This window comes from Hemicordylus capensis, chromosome 5, assembly GCF_027244095.1.
Source record: "Hemicordylus capensis ecotype Gifberg chromosome 5, rHemCap1.1.pri, whole genome shotgun sequence".
In the NCBI taxonomy this organism is placed as follows: domain Eukaryota; kingdom Metazoa; phylum Chordata; class Lepidosauria; order Squamata; family Cordylidae; genus Hemicordylus; species Hemicordylus capensis.
The window spans coordinates 21,458,798-21,483,634 of record NC_069661.1 but is presented as its reverse complement, the minus strand read 5'-3'; the positions used below and the strand labels follow the sequence as shown (position 1 = coordinate 21,483,634).

Genomic DNA, 24,837 nt, shown 5'->3' with positions numbered 1-24,837 from the left:
GATTGGATTTGTAGTATTATTACACCCAGTCACGCATCAGGGATAAGAGAAAGTCGTCACTGTCTCTTCAGCGCTTTTTTGTGAAAGCAAGCTTATGAAAAAACCCAGAATGTTGACTTGTTCAAAATAACCGCTATGTGTGAACCAGAGCCTTTAAACCAACTGCTATTCTTCCTTTATCAACACACAGAGGAGAAGACAGATGTGCAGTGCCAGAGGACAGCCGTGTTATGTAAGAAAGCTGGCACTGCTTTATAGGACCCTCAGTTTGATCTCCACTTCTCTTTCAACTTATATATACGAGCAGTTACACAACTGAGCAGTACAATTCATGCAGAATTGCTCTTTATCAGTCCCATTGCTTTCAGCAGGTCTAGGGCAGCAGCAGCAGTTCTTGTTAGATGGTGTGCCCCAAGTGCTTTGTGATTAATTCTTCAAATTAGGTTTCTATTAACAGCCCGCTAAAATGTTTAGCTACATTAATTTAATGGACTAACAGTGAAATCTTAAGCACGCTTATTGAATAGTAAGTCCCACCACACTAAATGGGACTTATTTCCAAGGGCATTTAGGAATATAGGAAGCTGGCTTATACTAAATCAGACCATTGATCCATCTAGCTCAGATGGATACTGAGCTAGATGTCTACACACTGCTACCTCAGAGCCTTGCATTCAGTGACATATTGCATCTGAACATGGGAGACACCACCATAACTAACAACCACTGACAAACCTCACCTCCATGAGTTTGACTATTCACAATATGCAGGGCTTGACAAAACCCAGGTGTCAGGGAGCCATGACACCTGGAAATGTAATTCTGGCACTTAAACTTTCAGAGGTAGAGTTATTTAATAAAATCTTTATTTGTCCCAGGAAGTTCTGTTTCTGTGGTAAGGATGCTACTTGAGAAAGTGAAGTCCACTTACCTTCCCCCAACAGGGGCATATCTAGGGTGGGGCAGGCAGGGCACGTGCCCCGGGTGCCACTTGAAGGGGGCACCATTTCTTAATTTTTTTTTTTAATGGCCACTAAAATGGTCATCACACATGCTCATATGGCCTCAGTGAGGCCCTAGGCCATGCCAGGTCTCACAGACGCCATTTGAGCATGCATGGTGTCCATTTTGTTTTCAGCTGCCACTTTTAAAAAAAACAACAGTTATTTTTAAAAATGGCCACCACACATGCTCAAATGGTCCCTGTGAGGCCCTAGAGGCCAGCAGGGGATGGGGGGTGGGGAAATTTTGCAGACCCCACCCCCAGCCTTTAAGAAGACCCCCGAAGGGGCTACAGGTAAATTTTTTTTAATTTAATATAAGTCACTGTACACATGTTCAGTGTGGCACTTTGTACAGAGAATCAGGGCTTATGAATACTGAGCTGAAGCTTATGAGCTAGGATTGTATTCATTCGCTCTTACTTTGTTTCTTGTGATAAGTGAGTTAAATGTGATGTCTTAATAATATGGCTATTAATAGTAAGTTTGTTTTTGAATCAGTGTGAAATCCTTAGTATTAAGGCCCACTGGGAGTTTCTTGCTCTCTTTCTCTCATTTTAACTGTCTTTCTGAAATACTAGAATATTTTTCAAGCAGTGACACAGTTTACTCTGCATATCCCTTAATTATTTTCAGAGTATCTGGGAAAAGTCAAATTCTCCATTTATTTTTAAAACTTATATAATAGTGATGCTACAATGCATAGTAGAGAATTAGACAGGTACTTCTGTTTAGTTTTCCAAGTATGCCTTCACATAGTATTTGGGTATTTCATGAGCCCCAGCATACTGAAATTTGTAGTTTCCCAGCATTTTTTGGTCTGGCTACATCCACTGCTAAATAGTTTTTGAAATATTAAAAGATTAACGAGCTTGACTTGTATTTTTGAGCTGATAATATGGTAAAGTTATCTGAAAGATGGGTGTCAGATGTTTGGACAGGGGGCGCAATTTCAGTGTTTGCCCCAGGCACTATTTTCCCTAGATACGCCTCTGCCCAACAAGTTCAGTAATTTTGTCAAGTGTCCGATGCCTGGCTCCTAAATTTTTGGGCTGACTCCTAGATCCAAAGAAAATATATCAAGGCCTGATGTGATGTCACATATGTTGGGGCCAGGCTGTTTTGGAGGGAGGAGCTGCTGGGTAGATATGCTGTTAGTCTGGGTAAGGGCTAGTTTGTTATCTTCACATTTGTATCCTTAAATTCTTCTAACAAGCTCAGGGTGATATTATAGCTTCCCAATAATCCTATGAGGTAATTTAGGCAGAGAGGAAGCCTTGCCCAAGACCACCTAATTGACTTCTTAGTGGGCAGGGATCTGAACCTTGGTTACTCAGGTTCACGTCCAATGCACTATCCACTACACCAAAACAGCTCTCAAAACTTCATGAATGTGCATGTTATTCTTTGCACAGAGGTCAGGCTAACCTTCTCTGCAGCCTTCCAATTTTAGCATATGTGGCACTAAGGCAAACACCACTATGCCAGCTAAGGCCACTGAATGGTCGAAATCTAACTCTCTGAATCCACTGCAAAGTCAATAAATCTAGAGTCTGCTTAAGAGAATGTCAGGAATTTTGAATTAATAACTATATGCAAAGAAATAAGGCCCTTAAAAAAGTACAATGCTGGTTTTTATTGGACAATTCAAGATAATAAGTTGGATGAATGACTTGTTTCACAGCACAGACAGCGGAATCAAACAAGAGTGCCATTGTGGAATGGAAGGCTCTCTGGTGCTCAATATAGGTTAATTTAATCCACTAGCTAATGCTAAACATAATTGTTGTGTGGGCCAGGTCACAATGCTGCCTAGACACTAGAAGCCAAAACTGTCAGAATTTGCTGCATGGATTAGTTCCCAAATGTTGTTGACTACAACTCCCATAATCCCCAGCCAAAGGCCACTGCAGCTGAGGATGATGGGAAAGTCAACAACACCTGGGAATCCCGGATAAAGGGAACACTCCTCTAGACCTAGCAGCCACTTTAGTTCTCCATGTTGTCTGCTCAGTTCCTTTCCGCCAACAGAGCACAGACCCTCCTATACCTAGGCCCTACACAAACACTGACCAGGCACTGTCACTGGTATAAAGACTTAGTGAGAAAAATTTCACTTCCATTTAGCAGCTGCATTCTGCAAGGCCTATGCCCACCTACGTTTGAAAATCACCCAGGAGACACAATCTCAAAATAGCCCAAACTGAAGAGGCAAGTCCCATTGAGGTCAATGGGATCACTCATGAGTAAATTCACAAGGTTGCATTTTTATGATAAAAGACCTATCAAAGCTTGGGATATTCACATATATCATTCGAAAAAATATTTGCTGTACAAGCTAGACGGATTCTGTCACAAATGGCATTATTTTCACTGGCATTGTAGACATCCCTCCATATATAGCTTTTGCAAATTTCCACCTACGATATGCAGCTGATATTCGGAAGTGAAATATTTTGGTCCAACCCAGCATTAAGCTTTGGCACTAAACAGGACCCCATGCCAGCGACACCCACATGTCTGCATTTCACACTTGTTACAGCCGTTCTGATTAAAAAGGTAAGGCAGGGAGGGGAGGAAATTCCTCTGTGAAACATTTGTTGTAGGTTTAATTTGGCTTGAGCACAGCCATGGTTTTTATACCAGTTATGTTCAAAAGCTTTCCACTCCAGCAATCTTCACTTCCCACTGTTGCTTCTCACCACGTCACTTAAAAAAAAAAAAAAGATATGGAGCAAGAAATGTAAACTCACTCCAAAGTGTGACATCAATTCCTACAGTCCTACTAGAAAGGAGCACAAACACGCCAGCATAAGAATCCTCTTGGTGGGATAACTGTTTACGCACATCATGGTCCTACAGCAAGTTACTCATGCATTATTAAGACATGTCGCTCTTTTGCTGCTATGGTAACTACAAGTCCAGACCACTGGCTTACGCACAGCTGACTAACCCTTTATCACATGGAGAGGACACTTCTAAATGTAAATACTTTGCTAATGAGCAACAGCAACCTTCTGCTAGAAGAATTTTGTATCATTTGAAAGCCTGCATGCTCATTTGGTCACCAAGGCTTGCTCTAAGAGACAATACTACTTTGCTAACTAGCTGCTCCACTGGCCCCCAAATACCACTATATTTATACGAATAGAAGATGACTTTGAATTTAACGAGATCGCTTTTAAAAATACAGGTTATATCTGTATTTACCTGAATGGAAAACAACTGACTTTAAGATGACCCCCAATTTCTAACATAAAAGAACTTGGGGAAAGTATTTTAGGTAAATGTGAATGGTCTTTATCACACCAATTTAGGTGTGCTCCTACGCTAAGCATTTACCTGGTACTATTTTGGACATCACCATATTAGAAGCTACACATAGGCTGTTCTTCCCATCTTTCCCTCTTCCCAACCCCCAAAAGGACACAAAGCGTACATTTTTAAAAAAGCATCTCTGGATCACAATTTTACTTATTTATAATTTCCCCCTTTTTTCTTATCTGATTTTAAATTCATTGTACATTGCTTTGAGCACTCTCATCCTGTTTCACATGTGACTCATAAAATATAATTAAATTTAATTAAAAAGCAACCATTACCACACGAAAGATATATGAAGTGTCTAGCTAGACATGCAGGATTATTGTGCCGACACTTACTGAAACAACGGACCAAGTTTTCTAGTGGGTTTCAAGTTAGTCTTACTGAGGGGCCATGAGGGAGGATGCCAAGTTTCCCACAGCAATTCTTCCATAATTGAAAAATCTCCAGTACTATTTCCAGGGACAATTTCCCATTTCTAAAAAATGCCTTGTTCCCCAACTTCAGTTAATAGCATAACAAGTGGATATCATTGCCCACTTCAGACATGATTTGCCATTGTATGAATGAGTAGGTTCATGCATCATATTTGGACCTGCCTTTCTCTCCATGCCCAAAAATAATAAGTTAAAGGGGATGTAGTTATATAGGACAGCAAAAGGACTCAGGTTCAGTCTCCAACATCTTCTGGAAGGGTTGCCTGTCCGAATCCCTGGAGAGCCAGCTAATGGGCCAATGGTCTTTCAGTACAAAGCAGCTTCATACAAGTTTAAAACTTCTGCTCACAGTCTGTAGCAAACCACAGTTATCTCTTTTCATCCAAATTCAGGAAACTGTAGTTTACTGGTTATTAACAAACCAGAGCTTCTTTAGGCAGCTACGGTTCCTACAAACCACAGTCTCCCCCACTCCCCCCCAAACTTTTGGATGAAGCAGGAAATTGGTTTGTTACAAACCATAAACAGAAGTATCCAATTGTTTCCCCCTGTATAACTGAGAAAGTATAAGAGTGCAAGGCTTGTCCCAGGGCTTTCTCACTGCAAGCAGCTATGGTTTGTTGTGGCAGCTGAACCAGGCCAATGCCAGTCAGAACGAACAGTTTCAAAGTTGTATTTCCCCCCAGATGACTATCCTTATTTATTAGATCTCTCTCTCTCTCTCTCTCTCTCTCTCTCTCTCTCTCTCTCTCTCTCTCTCTCTCTCTCTCTCACACACACACACACACACACACACACGTACGTCTCTATTTGCAAACTGAGGGCAAGGAGAGGAGTAAATAAGAGAGTAAAAACTAAGGAAGTACACACAGGTTAACTTTTTCTTTGGATTATGAATCCTCCTGGTTTGGTGTAAGTCAATCAAAACCAATTTAAAACGCAGCATGTACAGTTGCATCTTTTTAAAAGCCATGTTCAGAGGGACAACATGCTGTCCTTGCATCGCTGAACTACTTGCATCCACTGCAAACTGGTAGTAGATTCCCATATTCCACCACTGTTCCCTCTAAGGTGTGCAAACGTGTGCGCGCTCACAGGTTTTTGGGTGTTCACTCAGTTGATTTTAGATCCCGCTCAGGTTGAATCAGAAAGGCCCCATTCTGAATGCCCACGTGTGCACACTGCCTTGATACTGTCTCCCAGAACAAAACTCATTCTGCACAGAGATGAAAAAAATTAGAGGCACCACTGTATTCCACCCCTCCGAGTGGGTGATCTGACCAAGGGCAATGAGACACTTTCGTTTCTCTTGGGCTGCAGAGGCCCCACTCTCTCTTTCTTTGTCAAAAGGAGATGGCAAACACCTGTGCTCGGTTCTCTTTTGTTTGCGGGGAGGGCAAGGCTGCCTTATACAGAGGAAGCCACCTTAAACAGAGTTGTTGAGAGCTGGTCTTGTGGTAGCAAGCATGACTTGTCCCCTTAAGCTAAGCAGGGTCCACCCTGGTTGCATATGAAAGGGAGACTAGAAGTGTGAGCACTGAAAGATATTCCCCACAGGTGATGGAGCTGCTCTGGGAAGAGCAGAAGGTTTCAAAGCCCCCACCCCTGGCTTCTCCAAGATAGGGCTGAGAGAGATTCCTGCCTGCAACCTTGGAGAAGCCGCTGCCAGTCTGTGAAGACAATACTGAGCTAGATAGACTAATGGTCTGACTCAGTATATGGCAGCTTCCTATGTCCCTACCTAGCTCAGTACTGTCTACACATTGACTGGCAGTGCCTCTTCAAGGTTTCAGGCAGGTGTCTTTCCCAGCCCTACCTGGAAATGCTGCCAGAGATTGAACCTGGGACCTTCTGCATGCTAAGCAAATGCTCTACCTCTGATCTACAGCCCTATCACTTCTGTCACTTGCGTTGGACCCAAGGACCTCTGGAGAAGAGAACTGGAAGATGCAAAATGGAGCACATTTCTTTAAACTCTTCACACAGACTGTGTGCCCTTCCCCTTCTGTAGGGCTCTACCTTCCCAAATGCCTTATGCTTTTCAATGCAAAGGGGTGACAGACTCTGAGGGTGGGAGTTAAATGGGAATGCTTTCCTACACAAGAAATAGATGGGATTGTGGATGTGGCAAAAAAAAATTGCTATCAGTTGAATGTTGCAACTTCTGCTTGTGTTTACACAGCCCATAGGAGCTAACAAATCGGAGATATTTTTAATTGTAACCTGGCAGAGTGATAGCTGCCAAATAGTTTTATGCCTCTGGTAGGGAAGAACACGAAGAGAAGCTATAAGAAAACATACAAATGTGCAGCACATTTCCGCTCTAGAACATACAGCACCTTCTCTTTCAAAAGATTAAGAGGGAACGTTTCCTTTTAATACAACTGCAGGAAATCACAAGCCCTTTTCTCATTACAGCCACAATTTTCCCACTATGAGAAGGGACCGATTAAAGTTTCTCAAGATCAAAAGTGGAGCTTCCCTCACTCCCTTTTATTTTATTTTTTTAAAACACGATTATAAAAATACTAATACAAGTTATCCAATTTATCATTACATCAGTCACACAGAGCACAGTACGATTTCTCAAAATCTTGATGGGAAACTGGAAGTGAGAGGCCAGTCTTGGCTCAGTATTTAATATGGATGGGAAATACAGTCAAATGTCCCTGACCCACAAGTTCCTTAATATCCACACCCCATTTGACCAACAGCACCTTCCTGAAGCCAGATCCTGTAGGAGGATTTCCCCCTAGCATTCAGAGTGAACAACCTGCGCTGGTTTTTCATTATTCTGTGCCAAGCCTTCCCTGTTAGAATATTCAAGAGCATTCCCTGTCATTACTGTAACCAACTATAACATGCACACATGAAGTCATCTATGAGGATATCGACAAAGTCAATCCTAAAAGCAGTCTAAACATTCACTATCTCAGGGTTCCCATACTGGGGTGGCCAGATGCTCATTGTGGCTATGGATGATGGGAGTTGTAGTCCATCAACATCTGGGGATCCACATTGGGAACCCCTGCACTATCTCACCATGAGCCACAATCTAGTAATACTTTTATTAAGACCAACCAGATGATAGACAGTTGTGAACAGCAAGCTTTGAGGTTCTGCAGAACTCTTTGAAAGTCTGAATGTTAAGCAAAGTTAAAGAGCGGTCCCTTTAGTGAGGTCTGTGGGACAATCTCTGTGTGTGTGTGGGGGGGGTTGCCTGTTGAGAGGGCCCTCTCTTTTACTTTGCTTAACATCCAGACTGACAAAGAGTTCTGGAGAACTGGAAAGCTTGCTGCTCACAACTTTTTGTCATTCTAGTTGGTACTAATAAGAGTATCATCAGACTGTGGTTTTTGGATTTTTTGTGACAGACTAGCATGGCTACCTACAATTGGCCTAACAGTTCACAACGTTTTTCTTTCTTTCTCTCTATACCGTGTGTGTGTGTGTGCGCGCACACACACACACACGAAGCTCAAAAAATTAGAATATTGTGCAAAAGTTCATTAATTTCAGTAATGCAAATTAAAAGGTGAAACTGATATATGAGATAGACGCATTACATGCAAAGCGAGATAAGTGAAGCCTTAATTTGTTATAATTGTGATGATCATGGCGTACAGCTCATGAGAACCCCAAATCCACAATCCCAGAAAATTAGAATATTACATGAAACCAATAAAACAAGGATTGTAAATAAAACAATATCGGACCTCTGAAAAGTATAAGCATGCATATGTATTCAGTACTTGGTTTGGGCCCCTTTTGCAGCAATTACTGCCTCAATGCGGCGTGTCATGGATGCTATCAGCCTGTGGCACTGTTGAGGTGTTATGGAAGACCAGGATGCTTCAATAGCGGCCTTCAGCTCTTCTGCATTGTTTGGTCTCATGTCTCTCATCCTTCTCTTGGCAATGCCCCATAGATTCTCTATGGGGTTCAGGTCAGGCGAGTTTGCTGGCCAATCAAGCACAGTAATCCCATGGTCACTGAACCAGGTTTTGGTACTTTTGGCAGTGTGGGCAGGTGCCAAGTCCTGCTGGAAAATGAAGTCAGCATCCCCATACAGCTCGTCTGCGGAAGGAAGCATGAAGTGCTCCAAAATCTCCTGATAGACGGCTGCGTTGACCCTGGACTTAATGAAGCACAGTGGACCAACACCAGCAGATGACATGGCTCCCCAAATCAACACAGACTGTGGAAAATTCACACTGGACTTCAAGCATCTTGCATTGTGTGCCTCTCCATTCTTCTTCCAGACTCTGGGTCCTTGGTTTCCAAATGAGATGCAAAAGTTGCTCTCATCAGAAAAGAGGACTTTGGACCACTGAGCAACAGACCAGTTCTTTTTTTCTTGAGCCCAGGTAAGACGCTTCTGACGTTGTTTGTTGTTCAGGAGCGGCTTGACAAGAGGAATACGACATTTGAAGCCTATGTCCAGGATCCGTCTCTGTGTGGTGGCTCTTGATGCACTAACTCCAGCCTCAGTCCACTCCTTGTGAAAGTCCCCAACACTTTTGAATGGCCTTTTCCTGACAATCCTCTCCAGGCTGTGGTCATCCCTGCTGCTTGTGCACCTTTTTCTTCCACACTTTCCCCTTCCACATAACTTTCTATTAATGTGCTTTGATACAGCACTTTGGGAACATCCAACTTCTTTTGCAATTACCTTTTGAGGCTTTCCCTACTTATGGAGGGTGTCAATGATGGTTTTCTGCACAACTGTCAAGTCAGCAGTCTTTCCCATGATTGTGATTCCTAATGAACCAGACTGAGAGACCATTTAAAGGCTCAGGAACCCTTTGCAGGTGTTATGGATTGATTAGCTGATTGGAGTGGGACACCTGGAGCCTACTGTTGAAGAGAAGAAAAACCAATCTAAGTGTTGCATGGATTGACTACAGAAAGCCTTCGATTCATTGCCTCACACATGGATACTAAAATGTTTAGAAACAACTGGTGTCAGCAAAAACATTCAGATATTTATTTAAAAAGCAATGAGCATGTGGAGTACACAGTTAACAAGCAATGGCGAGACACTTGGACAGGTTAGCATTAGAAGAGGCATTTTCCAAGGGGACACACTATCCCCTCTGTTGTTTGTAATTGCTATGACTCCACTTTCACAAATACTAAACAAAATAGGCCTCGGATACCAAACATCTAAAACATCCAGTAAAATCAACCATCTGCTGTACATGGACGATCTGAAGTTGTATGGAAAGTCCCAGTCAGAAATCGAATCACTGCTAAACACTGTCCGTATATTCAGTAGCGATATAGCAATGGAGTTTGGACTAGACAAGTGTGCTGCATTAATAATGAACAGAGGAAAAATAAGAAAAACAGAAGGAATAGAACTGCCCAATGGAAGCAAGATCAAGAACCTGGAAGAGAAAGAACATTACAAATACTTGGGCATTCTCCAGGCTGATAACATTGCACACACTGAAATTAAAAGAAAAATTGGAAGTGAATACATCAGGAGAGTTAGAAAAATCCTAAAGTCCAAACTCAATGGTGGGAACACCATACAAGCCATAAACACCTGGGCTATATATTCCTGGGCCTGCAGGAATAATGGACTGGACCCAGGCAGAGCTAGAGATGCTAGATCGTAAGACCAGGAAAATAATGACCATCAATTATGCTCTGTACCCCCCACAGTGATGTAGATAGGCTATACCTCCCTCACAGCTCAGGTGAAAGAGGAATGCTGCAAGTCCATCAAACAGTAGAGGAGGAGAAAAGAGGCCTTGAAGAATATATCAAGGACAGTGAAGAAGATGCACTTCAAATGGTCAATAATGAGAAACTATTCAACACTAATGAAACAAAGCAGGCCTACAAGAAAGAACAAGTCAAGAACCAAGCAGAAAAATGGAAAAATAAGCCCCTGCATGGTCTATATCTGCACAATATAAGTGGAAAATCAGACATCACCAAGGCCTGGCAATGGCTTAAGAATGGCAACTTGAAGAAAGAAACAGAGGGTTTAATACTGGCTACACAAGAACAAGCCCTAAGAACAAATGCAATAAGAGCAAAAGTAGAAAAGTCAACAACAAACAGCAAGTGCCGCCTTTGTAAAGAAGCAGATGAAACAGTCGACCACCTAATCAGCTGTTGTAAAAAGATCGCACAGACTGACTACAAACAAAGGCAGGACAAGGTAGCAGGGATGATACACTGGAACATCTGCAAAAAATACAAGCTACCTGTAGCCAAACATTGGTGGGACCATAAAATTGAAATATGTTGAAGAAAATGAAGGTGTAAAAACATTATGGGACTTCCGACTACAAACAGACAAACATCTGCCACACAATACACCAGATATAACTGTAGTCAAGAAGAAAGAAAAACAAGTCAAAATAATCAACATAGCAGTACCAGGGGATAGCAGAATAGAAGAAAAAGAAATAGAAAAAAATCACAAAACACAAAGATCTACAAATTGAAATTGAAAGGCTGTGGCAGAAAAAGACCAAAATTATCCCAGTGGTAATTGGCGCCCTGGGTGCAGTTCCAAAAGACCTTGAAGAGCACCTCAACACCATAGGGGCCACAGAAATCACCACCAGCCAATTACAAAAAGCAGCTTTACTGGGAACAGCCTATATTCTGCGACAATATCTATAACAACAGCAACAACATTGACAATAAAATTCAGCCTTCCCAGGTCCTTGGGAAGGACTCGATGTCTGGATAAAACAAACCAGTCAATAACACCTGTCTGACTGTGTAAATAAATAATAATAAACAGACTGTAGTCCACAAAAGCTTATACTACTATCTACTAAAGTGTTAGTCTTTAAGGTGCCACAAGACTGTAGTTTTTATAGCTACAGACTAACACATCTCCTTTGAGAGAGAATATTTTTCCACACACATTTCACCACTCTGGTTTATGCTAACAGAGAACTGTCGGGAAAGGTGTTAATGACCACCTATGCAAGAAACAGGAACATTATCACTCCTGGTCCTAAAGGATATGCAGTCCCAGGGGGCTTTGGAAAGAAGAAAGGAAGGTTGTGATGCTCAACTTCCTTCTGCATACGTGCAAAAAGATTGAGACTGAACTGGAAGACACCTGCAGGGCACTGCTAGATCCTGAGCAAATGAAGGACTCATCAAGTAGGCTTGCAATTATTATCTTTTGTTGGATCAGTTTGTTGGTTAAAGTGCAGAAGCAACCAAAAAAAAAAAAAAAAAGAATCAGCAGGCCTGTTCAAAAACATAACACACAGACTCTGGGGTGTGTGTGTGTGTGTGTGTGTGTGTGTGTGTGAGAGAGAGAGAGAGAGAGAGAGCGCACACCCAGAATACAAAGGATGGAATATGTTTACATGCAGCCAAATTGGGAGGGTTAATTAGCACATCAAAGGTTTGAGACAACAAAGGAGAAAAATCTGCAGCAAAAACAGTCAGCTTGATAAGAGTTGGAGAGATCAAATATTCACAGGCTACTCAGTCACCTCTCCTTCTCCCTCCTCTCCCCAGGGCTTCTGTGCCTTTTAAAAGCTGCACTGACTAGCACAAAACTAAGGAAGTTTCTCCTCCATCACTGTGTGCTGGGAAAAGACAAAGACTCAGAGACCAAGACTCAGGTTGTCCCACAGCTGGAGGAAGATGCGAACCAACTCTTCCTTTTTGATTTGCTGCCTTCTGCCACTCATAAATAAGGCCAAAGGTTTATCTGGAAATTGTCTTCTGGAGGAACAAGTAGGCTGGCTGTCAAACTTGCTGGCTGTGTATTAACAAACAGGTTCTACTCCTTTGAAAATGAAGAGGGTGTTCCTTTTTATGGTGGAAGCAGTGGAAAGATCCCAAGGCAATGTTTGAGGGCATGTAATATATAACTCTATATAGCCACCTTGCTGAAACTAAGAAAGTCCAGGTTGGGTCAGTGCCTGGATAAGAACTTCAAGTATGCCGACTTGAATGGTGGAATATAAATGAAATAAATATATGCTGCACTCACTTGGAAAAGACAAAGTCAATTCAAGCAAAAGCAATATATGAAACGCTACCTTTTTAAAAGTAAACATTTCGGGGAAGGGGGTGCCTGCCTTACACTATTGCACTAAACTCCTAACTCCATTACACTAAACTCCTAACTGGAGGGAGCACTGTGGCAGCTAGTTTTCCAGATACAGTGGTCCCTCGACTTACAAACTACTCGACATAAGTATTTTTCGAGTTACAAACGGCAGTTTTAGATCCGGTTTTAGATGCAGTTTTTTTGACTTACAAATTTTTAGATGGGGTTTCCTCGACTTACAAATTTTTAGATGGGGTTTCCTCGACTTACAAATTTTACATGCGGTTTCCTTGACTTGCCTGCCTGTTTACTGCCTGTTTATTCTTGAAAAGAAATGTTCCTGTGCAGTTTGCAAGCCTTACTGGGGGTCTGGGTCTTTTTTCTAGGCTCCGGAACGCATTAATCCGTTCCCAATGCATTCCTATGGGAAACCGCTTTTCGACTTACGAATTTTTCGACTTACAAATGTGCATTCGGAACGGATTAATTTCGTAAGTAGAGGGACCACTGTACACACTTTTCAGCCATTTCAGATAGCAAACGATTTAACTCTGTCAAATTTCAAACATAAATTCACTGACCAGCAGTTGATAGCTCCAAACCTATGAAGCATGCTTGGTGGAGTCAGAGCTATGCACTAGCACGTTTTTTTAATTATTATTTTAAAAACCTAGAATCCAACTGCTCATTCCCAGGGAAGAAACTGCTAATTCCCATTCAACTGCTCATTCCCAGAGAAGGATCCAGCTACTAAAAATTAATAATATAGATTTCAGGAAGCTTGATACAGCAATCTAAAAAACCCTGGCTTAGATTGGTGGCCCAGTCCCCACCTCCAAAAGCTGTCTGCAGAAGATACTATACTGTTTCCATAGGGTGCACTGAATAGTTTAGTCCCCAGCAAATCATTTCCAATTTCCAACAGCAAAAATGCACACTGCCTGAAGGAAAGCACTCTCTCATACAACAGAATACTTCATATGTAACCTGAGAATGTATGCCTTGCAACCATCTTTCCTAAGCCTTATGTAACTGCTGTTCCAGCAGAAACACTGGGTGCAAACCTACAATAAAGTCAATTATGTTAATCATGTCCCCTTACCATTTGATACCTGTTTAAAAAATGTGAGTTAACCAACAGTTTTAAAGCCACGCCACACACAATATCATTTTTCCTTCTCCCAAAGAACACTGTGTTCTGCCAAGCTAATATTTGCAAGGGAGAGGGAACGAAGGAGAAAGCAGGCAAGCCGATCAGGTTTCTGGATGTCACAACTTAATAGGCATGTATCTAACACGTAGAAAAGTCAGTACCTGGTTATATATATTTTAGACTGTGAGCCCTTTGGGGACAGAGATCCATATTATTTATTTATTATTTCTCTGTGTAAACCGCCCTGAGCCATTTTTGGAAGGGCGGTATAGAAATGGAATAAATAATAATAAATAACAATAATATATTTTATGCTGTAAATCACCTAGAGACTTCGGTAGTGGGTGGTATACAAATTCATTAAATAAGTTAGTAAGTAAACAGATAAAATACTGCTTTGCCACAGTCTAGCCTGATGAAGAGACAGCACCCTGAGAGTGAGCTTACTGGAGGAAAGGACAGGACTGTACAGGTAGGACTGGTCTTGTTTCTCTAGAACTCCCACTAATTTCTACAGGATGAGCAAGCAAATTGGAACCTGAGGGGGCATGGAAGCAATGCCCCTTATCCCAGATACCAGGGTTTTTTGGAATTTTTATGCCACCTCAACATGGGGCAGGGTTTCCTTTCTCCTATATTAGCAAATCATCATAATTTTATTTTTATCATCTATTTATACCAGAATTTTCAAAGCAGCTAACAGTAAGGATTAAGACAATATCAACAAGTTGTTCTGGCAAGAACTAATCTGCCTACTTTGTAATTACCATCTTCACAAGTTAGTCCACTTGCCCCTCAAACATTCTCACGTACATCCAGCACCCTGAACCAGTGTGGATGACATCATTACAGACTACACCATGGAGGTGTCCCTATGTGTCACTCACTACAACTGTACAAAATTTGGTTCAAATCAGTTAGAGGGTCCACAAGTTAGCCCACTTGCACTTAAAACATTCAAGCATCCGCCATCTTGAATAGGGTTGAAAGACATCATTACAAACTATGCCATTCAGGAGTCCCTATGTGTCCCTACAGTTGTAGCAAATTTGGTCCAGTTTGGCAGTCCATAACTTAGTCCACTTGCGCCTTGTTCACGCATGTGCTATCTTGAATTGGGGTGGATGACATCATTACAAACTATGCCACTGAGGTATCCTTGCAGCTGTAGCAAATTTGGTTCAATTCAGCTAGGTGGTTAACAAGTTAGCCCACTTGTGCCTCAAACATGTATGCGTCCGCCATCTTGAATTGCAGTAGATGACATCATCACAAACTATGCTGTTGAGGTGTCCCTACAACTGTGCCCAATTTGGTTCATACTGGTCCAGGCGTTGCGAAGTTGACATAGACACACACATACAGAGAGAGAATGAATGTCGGGTGATCTCATAAGCTTACTTTAAGGAAAGCAGGCTAAAAAAAGATGCAAGTGTCTCAAAAATATAACATTTCTGTAGTAATAATAAAAATAGCAACAAAGAGTCAAGAAATATATAATGTCAAATACATATAAACCCAGAAGCAGCAAAAGTTGGATCACTGTAACACGATCTATGTGGGGCTACCCTTGAAGAATATTCGGAAACTGCTGCTAGTACAAAATGAGGCAGCCAGGATTTTATCCGCAACTGCCCTCGGGGATCATATTACACCCATTTTGAAAGAGCTACTACATTGGCTGCCAATTTATTTTCTGGTCCAATTCAAGGTGCTGGTTTTGACCTTTAAAGCCCTTAATTGTTTGGGTCCTGGATATCTGAAGAACTGCCTGCTCCCAGGGTTTCTGCCTGCTTGACAAGGTCATCAGAGGGGGCTCTGCTCCGCATGCCAGTAATGAAGGAGGCTTGGCTGTCATGCACACAGAACAGGGCCTTCTCAGTTACTGCCCCCAGACTTTGGAATGCTCTCCCGGTGGGTGTTTGCTCCTCTGTCTCCATCACAGTTTTTAGAAACCAAGTGAAATCTTGGCTTTTTACCCAGGCTTTTATATGAATGTTTTTTTGCTGCTGCTGCTCTGCATTTTATGGTTGTGTTTTTTAAACTTTTAATTATGAATGCAACAAATATTTATACACAGCTTTTCAACTAAGCTCCCAAAGTGGTTTACATAGATATAAATATATAAAAGGGGCTCCCTGTCCCCAAAGCGCTCACAATCTAAAAAGAAACTTAGAGAGAGAGACCAGCAACAGCCACTGGAGGGATGCTGTGCTGGGGATGGATAGGGCCAGTTGCTCTCCCCCGTTCAATAAAGAGAATCACCACTTTTAAAAGATGCCTCTTTGCTCAGTTCACAGAATTTGTATTTTTATATTCCAATTTAATATTTTTATTCTGTAATTGTTTAATAGTTTTTATATTGTTTTAAACGTTTTGCCTTGAGATTATTTTAATGAAAAGTGGTATACAACTCTAACAATAAATAAAAAAATAAAGCACCAAAAATAAATAACCAGCAGGAGTCAGAAAATTAAATAATAAGAATCATAGCATCCAAACAATCGCTTATAAAACACCTGCAGTAATGGGAATGGTAAATTACTCTACAGTACTGTACACGGGTACCTTGTTTCAGAGGGCAAATGCAACACTCCCCACCTGAAACTGGGCAGCACAGTTTCAAATGAAAAGGAGCAGAAGTGAGCTGCAACATGTCCAAAACACACCATGATTATGTACGGTATACAAACAAACAAATACACAGGGTTCCTGCAATAGAGAGGCATTCCTTCTGAACCCATCCCTCATCATAATGGCAGGCATTCTGCTTGTACACGTACACACACACACACACACACACACACACACACAAACACACACACACACAACTGCTAAAAGGGTTCCCACAGTGATTTCTTAGTTCTGCCACCCTTTGCCCCTTGATTCATTTGCAAATGTCATCCCCAAAAAAGACATTTCAGAAAAGGTACAACCAAATATTTATGAATCGGAGCAATTTTCCAGTCTTGACAAATACACCAGTAGAGTGAGTGTCTACCTCACATTGGTGAGGTAAGCGTCTTTATCATTGTTCTGCAAATAAATCTCAATCAGCCTCATGCAAATAAGTTTCTATATCAGTCTTAGGCAATCTTGGCTCTCCAGCTGTTGAACTACAACTCCCATCAGCCTTACTCAGAATTTAGCTTAGGATGATGGGAGTTGTAGTTCAACAGCTGGAGAGCCAAGATTGCCTACCCATGATCTATAGCAGGCCTGCTCAACTTAGGCCCCCCAGATGTTTTGGACTACAGCCCCCATAATCCTCAGCCACAGTGGCCAATAGAATCATAGCACTATAATTCCCACATTATGGGAATTGTAGGCCAACATCTACAGGAGGGCCGAAGTTGAGCAGGCCTGGTCTATAGGGTGGCATTCCATAGCTTCCTTGAAACTCATGCAACATAGAGGAGAGAGAGACAGACCTGGAAATCTGGGTTCTAGTTCAGCCACTGGCAATTAACTCACGAGGCAAATCACTATATGACACAACTCAATGGCTACTAGTTTGGTGGCTATAGGCCACCGCCAGCCTCAGAGGCAAGATGCCTCTGAATACCCGTTGCAGGGGTGCAACAGCAGGAGAGAGGGCATGCCCTCACCTCTTGCCCATGGGCTTCTTATAGGCATCTGTTGGGCCACTGCATGAAACAAGATGCTGGACTAGATAGGCCTTGGGCCTGATCCAGCAGGACTGTTTTTATGTTCTTAACTTCATTTTCCCACATCAGTAAAATACTAGATTCATTGAGGACAACATAGTCGTATAAAGAGCTTTGAAAAAATGTTGCATACATGAGCAATACTAAAATCACAATGCCCAGTTGTGTTTACAGTGAGAAGGATTTCTTTACTATTCAACCAAAACTCAACAGCTAGAGAAGACTTACTTGACGATCTGTTTATCCCAATCAGAAAGAGCACAGCAGTCAGCTTAGTCTCCAATCAGAAGCAGCAAGCAGAATAGCCCTATGGCATTCTTCAGCCCAGGGAAACAAATGCAATGTGATTCTGCAGGCTGGAAATAACTCTTGAGAGCTACCCTGGCTAGCCTCTCCCATTTTTAAAGAAAACTTTGAAATCATGTTAAAGGGCAAGCAAGGCTGTACCGCTTGATTTTAAAGGGCCAAAAATCCAGCAGTGCCAGCGATACAGTACTCTCTCCAACTCCAAAAACTAGCATTCTGATATCCAGAATGAGAAGCTAGGTTCTGCCACTTGTCTGCTTGCCAGTGGGCAACTACTTCTTTCCCCCAGGCTAGCAGAAAGTTGTATTACTGGACTAGGACCATAAAACAGCCTCATGTCTTGTACTCTCAAGCCACACAGAAGAAACTGATCTTTCAGCAACTGACGTCATGACATTTCATTTGATTTGGCACAACAAGTTCACTTTTTACCTGTCCAAACAGCGTGGTGTAGTGGCTAGAGTGCCGGACTAGGACCAGGGAGACCCGAGTTCAAATCCCCATTCAGCCATGAAACTAGCTGGGTGACTCTGGGCCAGTCACTCTCTCTCAGCCTAACCTATTTCACAGGGTTGTTGTAGTGAGGAGAAATCTAAGTATGTAGTACACCACTCTGGGCTCCTTGGAGGAAGAGCGGGATATAAAATGTAAAATAAAATAAAATAAAATACATCCATGTTTTGCCACACAGTTATTTATCTGTCAAACCTCACTGCCATTACACTTATGGATAATCTGTTAATTGCTTGAAATGCCCCACAACAGCAATAAAATTACACTGCTACAGTATGTCAGAAGGCCATTCCCCTCATAACAATATGCACCCCACATGGAATAGTAGCCCCTTGGTCTTGATCTTCCCCAGAACCAGGATCTATAATTGTCATTGAGCCAACACCCTGAAGATGTCAACTATATAAATACAGATTTCCTTCTGCTAGGCAAATGGGGGGGGGGGAGAGAAACATTCATAAACCTGCAGGATCCCTTAAGGATCAACTACCTCATTCAACAACCTAGTATTGTATAGGAACATAGGAAGCTGCCATATACTGAGTCGGACCATTGGTCTATCTAGCTCAGTATATTCTTCACAGACTGGCAGTGGGTTCTCCAAGGTTGCAGGCAGGAATTGCTCTCAGCCCTATCTTGGAGAAACCAGGGAGGGAACTTTAAATCTTCTGCTCTTCCCAGAGCAGCTCCATCCCCTGAGGGGAAGATCTTCCAGTGCTCACACATCAAGTCTCCCATTCATATGCAACCAGGGTGGACCCTGCTTAGCTAAGGGGACAAGTCATGCTTGCTACCACAAGACCAGCTCTCCTTCATATCTTCGCATGAAGTACGTGGATTTGGGGTACAGTGCCTAGGAACAACCAGTCTCTTGATTTAGGACACAATTCAGCTGGCAAAGATGACCTCCAGTGAAAACCCCACTGCAATTCATAGACACAGCACTTTTGTGCAGTTTTTGAGCCAGAGATAGCTGCAATGTCAGATCCAAGTTCCTTGACTGAAAACCAGAACACGAACTATTCTACCTCCTTCTGGGTACTTGAAAGAGTTTCATGCGCACAGTTTTTACAGCAAATTAAAGAACACACAACTTTTCACAATACAAAAGCCTCTGGTCTTAACAACTATTTACACTGAACTGTTGTGCAAGCTACTTATCAGATAAGCAAGATTCCTTTCCAAAAACAGCTCTGGGCTCAGGATGAATTACAATGCTTCCTTATCTTACTTTAGCCTCACAGCAGTCCTGTGAAATAGGTTGGGCAAGTCACTTACCTTTTAGCCTAAGGGCAGCTGCCTTGGCTGCAAATGGATTTGAACCTGGATCTCTTCAAGTCTAAACCAAAGTGCTTGGTTATACCAAGGCTGGGCTGACAAGTTGTTTTGGCACTCTGACAACACCACATACTCCTTAAAGCAGAACTGTTTATCCCTGTTTAAGCAGAACTGGCCTTCTTCCCTCCTTATCACTCTGAGGCCCAGCTATTACCTCTGCAGCATGGTTGCCATTGCAAAGCACTCCCATGTGCCTGGCTCACACAGGAAAACTTACTAGCCATTCCTATGCCAGCATTGGGTGGGTTCTTTCCTATGCCAGCATCGTCCCTTGGAAGGGGCAGCCATGTTGCCATAGTAACGAAGGAACCTAGGCCTAACATGGCCTGTACACCAAGGCTCCTTCCTCCCAACGTTTACTTTCCACTGCTTTCTATACAGGACCAGGCAAGTTACACCACATAGGCTTGGTAACCCTGCTGACTGAGCAAAGAGGTGGCTTTTTAAAGTGGCAGTTCTCTTTATTTAGCAGGAAGCTGGCCCTATCCATCCCCAGCACAGCATCCCTCCAGTGAACATAAAAACATAAGAACAGGCTTGCTGGATCAGGCCCAAGGTCTAGCATCCCGTTTCGCACAGTGGCCCACCAGATGCTGCTGGAAGCCACAGGCAGGAGTTGAGGGCATGCCCTCTCTCCTGCTGTTACTCCCCGGCAACTGGAACCCAGAGGCACCCCACCCCAGAGGCTAGAGGTGGCCTACAGCCCTCCGACTAGTAGCCGTCAATAAAGTGGCTGTTGCTGGTGTCTATCTTATGTTTCTTTTTAGATTGTGAGCCAGTTGGGGACAGAGGTCCATTTTATTTATTTATTTATATCTATGTAAACCGCTTTGGGAACGTTTGAAAAGCGGAATATAAATATCCGTCACATTCGCAACACAGCCCTGCAGGCCCTCCTCTTCTCTCTGGTTTCACGCCCAGAGGGAAAGGTTGGGAGTCTTTCCAAGCACAACTTGCAAGAGTGCCCTATTACCTCTGCTTCAGGAGGAAGGAAGACTACTTTCCCTGTGAGCAAAGACTAAAGCAGGAAATCTCAAACTTTCTCCCCCCTCATCATCCCTAGCCTAAATGGCCTTTGGCTAAAAAGAATGCCAGGCTTTGTTTGTGGGGGGTGGAGAGAAAAAGACAATGGGCATACTCACCCTGAAATCACCAGTGGGTCTCCTGATGCACTCTCAGGGTGTTCTTTAATAAGGAGGGGGTGTTCATCTGAATCACCCCCTCATGCAATTAAAGGACACCCACCAGTGATGTCAGGGTGAGTGCACTTTCTGAACATAGGAAGCTGCCGTATACCGAGTCAGACCATTGGTCTATCTAGCTCAGTATTGTCTGCACCAGGGATTCTCAACGTTGGGTCCCCCAGATGTTATTCAACTCCCATAATCCCCAGCCTTTGGTTGGGGATTATGGGAGTTGGAAGTCCAATAACATCTGGGGACCCAACGCTGAGAATCTCTGGTCTACACAGACTGGCAGCAGCTTCTCCAAGGCTGCAGGCAGGAATCTCTCTCAGCCCTATCTTGGAGGTGCCGGAGAGGGAACTTGGAACCTAGGTGCCCTTCTCAGAGTGGCTCCATCCCCTAAAGAGAATATCTCACAGTGTTCATACTTCTAGTCTCCCATTCATATGCAACTAGGGTGGACCCTGCTTAGCTAAGGAGACAAGTCATGCTTGCTACCACAAGACCAGCTCTCCCCACATCCCCAACTTTTGGGCTGTGTTCATCTGAACCAGCCCACTTAGGAAGGGGCATGCATGAGGTGGAGAAAGTGGAGAGAACACGTGAGAGAAAACATCCCCCCACCGACGGCCATCATAATACTAGAACTCAGGGCCAGCCAATCAAAAAGAGTGGCAGTAGATTCAGGTCAGACCAGAAGGAAGGACTTCTGTGAATAAGTCATAATTTAGTAATAGGACTCACTGCTACAAGTTGCAATTATGGCCACTAGCTTAGATGGCTTGAAAAAGAGATTTGCTAAATCAACGAAGGATGGGTCTATAGATCACTATTAGTCATGCTGGCTATAGGGAACCTCCATGTTCAGAGGCAGTATGAATATCAGTTGCTGGGGTGGGGGTGATAGCATAAGGAGTTCGTAGCATTACACCTGGCTTGTGGGCTTTCCAGAGATATCTAGCTAGCTATTGTGGGAAGCAGGATGCTAGACCAGGAATTCTCAACGATAGGTCCCCAAATGTTATTGGACTTCAACTCCCATAATCCCCAGCTCCAGTGGCCTTTGGTTGGGGATTATGGGAGTTGAAGTCCAATAACATTTGGGGAACCAACGTTGAGAATCCCTGTGCTAGACAATACTGTATGGATCTTTAGCATGATCTAGCAAAACCCTTCTTATCCTCTCCCCCAATGTCCAGAACTGCTTTGGATGGAGAAACTTTTAATGGAAGCCCAAAGCACTACATAGATTCTCAGCACTTGGGCGGTGTGTGTGTGTGTGTGTGTGTGTGTGTGTGTGTGTGTGTTGCTCCCCGCCACCCAGTGATGTTTGGTAATTGAATTCAATAAGCAGAGTTAGCTCTGACAGAACTGAGGAACCTGAGCCATCATAGCTGTATCAAGTGAGCTGAATTGGAGATGAGCCTTTTGGTGATGAGAAGTGGCCAGTAGAGCTTGGTTATTCTCAGCATGTAATTATTGCCCACCGCTCTCTCTTAAAAATGCCTTTTTTCCCCTTTGCAGACCTACTCCAAATGTAGCCAGGCAGCTCCAAAGTCAATCCCCTGAATTTTTATCCTCCTGTCTGCAGGTGTCATATCACATATTTACACACATACAAAGAGAGTACAGAGTGCCCTCTTATGCCTTGCCACTGCTGATAAATGGTTCTCATGTCTGCACACCTTTTTATCATTTTGGCATACACACACAAAAAGTAGATGATAATACATCAGAAAGGCGCACACACAGAGATTGCTATTCTAACACTGTGTGTCATCCAACACACTGTTTCCAATCACCACAAACCAGATGTCACATGTAACTTCACAAGCCAAACAACATGGCAACATCCCATTGTTTATGCATTCTTTTTACATTAAGGCTGAAAACCTATGCATACTTACTTGGAAATAAATCCTGCTGAATAAAGTTGGGCTTACTTCCCAGAACACATGCACAGGATTGCTCTGCACCAGTGAACCAAGAATTTATAGCACAATAGAGAGCAAGCCATTCTTATGTGCTCTGTGGCCAAGCTTTGCCACAGATATTGACTTCAAAATATCTATTTCCCCCAATCCAGAATACACATGTTTACATGCAGAGGTCACAAACATACACACTATTGTGGTTGCTGTTGCACATTAACATCTCACTCTTAGCATATTAAAATATTATTTAGAACTTGCAACATCCAAAACGCACTAGCAAAGTTGCAAGATCTGGTTCCACAAGATGGATAGACTGAATTTTGCCAGCAAATTAAGAACAGTTCCAGTATTTTTTGAAACGTGTTTAGCTCTCAGATGCATGATGAGAAAAGCAGGTGCCGCAACTTTATAAGAAGTGCCATTGCAGGCTATACATCCTGCTTTTGGTCTGGCTGCAGCTGGAGTTCCATAAGGAATATCAGCAAGGTATGGGATTTCTAAGGAACAGAGGTAGTCCCTCAGGGAGCTTTAAAGGAAGCGGGGGTGGGGGTGGTTACAGATGGGCCCTAGTCTCGTAACCTAAATCAATAAAGAGGGTGTGGGGGGTGTCTTATTTTGCAATCAATTGCTGAAGAAACATGCTTATCCCTTTTTAGTACTCATGCTTAACTGCAAAATTGGGGGGGAGGGGCATTGACTAAAACAATTGAACATTAGGAGGTGAATTCAGACAACTTTCTGAAACTTTCCTTAAAACTTTCCCACAAATAAAATTCAGCAAGCTACAATTTAAAACTGCTCATAAACACCGGCCAAAGGCCAGCATCCAGACTAACGTTTCTCTTGCACAGCAAAGTTGTGCTAATGCAAAAGAGCCCCTAGCTGTGCAAAGTCTTACACAAAAGATCCCTGCAAAGCCGATGAGGAAGAGGCTTCACAGCAGGAGGCGCACCATCTTGTTTGTGCTTGCACAACGCAAGTCTAGAGCACAAGCTCCTGACTTAGCACATAGGGTTAGTGCAACATCCTTGCACTTTTGTTTGTGCAAGCACAGTGTAGTCTAAATGTCAGCCAAAGCATCCTGTGGCACCTTAAGGACTCATACATTTATTGTTGCATCAAGTGTTGTGGGTCATAGCCCACTTCGTCAGACGCACAAACTGTTGTCCTATGTTATCCAGGTCAAATCCAAAATGTAGAACTGGAGCCCACAATCTGGCAAGCACAGCAGCAAAACTCTTCTCTGGAGCTTGCTGAGTGCAGGCTTCTCCTATTCAGAGTTCAGCGAGTTTTGTTTTGTTTTGCCCCACCACCACCGCCCTAATGCTTCTCAAACATCACACAAGATTGCTCCAGTCCCAACTGGATGCCTTAACACTTGAATTATGACTTTTATCTTAAGTAACTTTCTGTTTTGGTCATTTGTGCATAGTATTCTCTGTGCTGATTGTTATGGCCTTCGGCTAAGACAGTACACTGAAAACTGAACTGGAAAGAAGCTGATAAGTTGTCTGGGCTCCAGAACAGTGCCAATAAAATGTTTTCTTATGCAATAGTATTAGGAAAAATATACAGGAGAACCTCATTATTCGTGGGGTGTCTTATCGACACCCTTTTTCAGTATCCATGGATATGAAGGTGTTAAAACCCATGTATCTGTTTTTACTAGAGGAACCACCATTTTGTTTCACAGATCCCAGGAGGAGCCATTTTGTGGCTCTTAAAAAAAAAAAAGACTTTCCCCATGATTTTTCATGGTTTGGGGGGGCATGTTGCTCTTTGGGGACCTGAAGAGCACACCACAGTGTGTTTCAGGTCATTTTGGGGCCGTTTTGCCACTCAAATTTTTTTTCCTCCACCCTAGACCCTACCCCGCTTTCCCCATAGCCCTAATGCCTCATTACTCATGGTTCCGTTTCTAGCGGCATTAGG

The 24,837-nt window shown here is 42.8% G+C and overlaps 1 protein-coding gene, 1 long non-coding RNA gene and 1 other non-coding gene across 9 annotated transcripts in view; 1 reads left to right on the top strand and 2 right to left on the bottom strand.

The window, feature by feature from the left end:
* The window catches only part of AFF1 (ALF transcription elongation factor 1), a 208,967-nt gene that overhangs the window by 119,015 nt on the left and 65,115 nt on the right, over positions 1 to 24,837 (bottom strand). Inside the window, exon 1 of one of the 7 annotated variants that reach the window (XM_053254857.1) lies at positions 20,005 to 20,221. The exons of 5 other annotated variants lie outside the window; for them this stretch is intronic. In XM_053254857.1, the coding sequence (XP_053110832.1) occupies positions 20,005 to 20,075 (71 nt within the window). In that variant the 5' untranslated portion in view covers positions 20,076 to 20,221. Of the gene's footprint in view, positions 1 to 19,727; positions 19,747 to 20,004; positions 20,222 to 24,837 lie in introns of those variants that run through there. One more of the 7 variants, XM_053254859.1, reaches the window with a different exon arrangement.
* Positions 1,240 to 24,837, top strand: part of LOC128326944 (uncharacterized) — a 30,906-nt gene continuing 7,308 nt past the window's right edge. The window contains exon 1 of the long non-coding RNA XR_008308354.1: positions 1,240 to 1,297. This is a non-coding gene — a long non-coding RNA (uncharacterized LOC128326944). The remainder of the gene's footprint in view (positions 1,298 to 24,837) is intronic.
* On the bottom strand, positions 2,371 to 2,478 carry LOC128328592 (U6 spliceosomal RNA). The gene has a single exon (XR_008309319.1). It is a non-coding gene; the product is annotated as a U6 spliceosomal RNA (small nuclear RNA).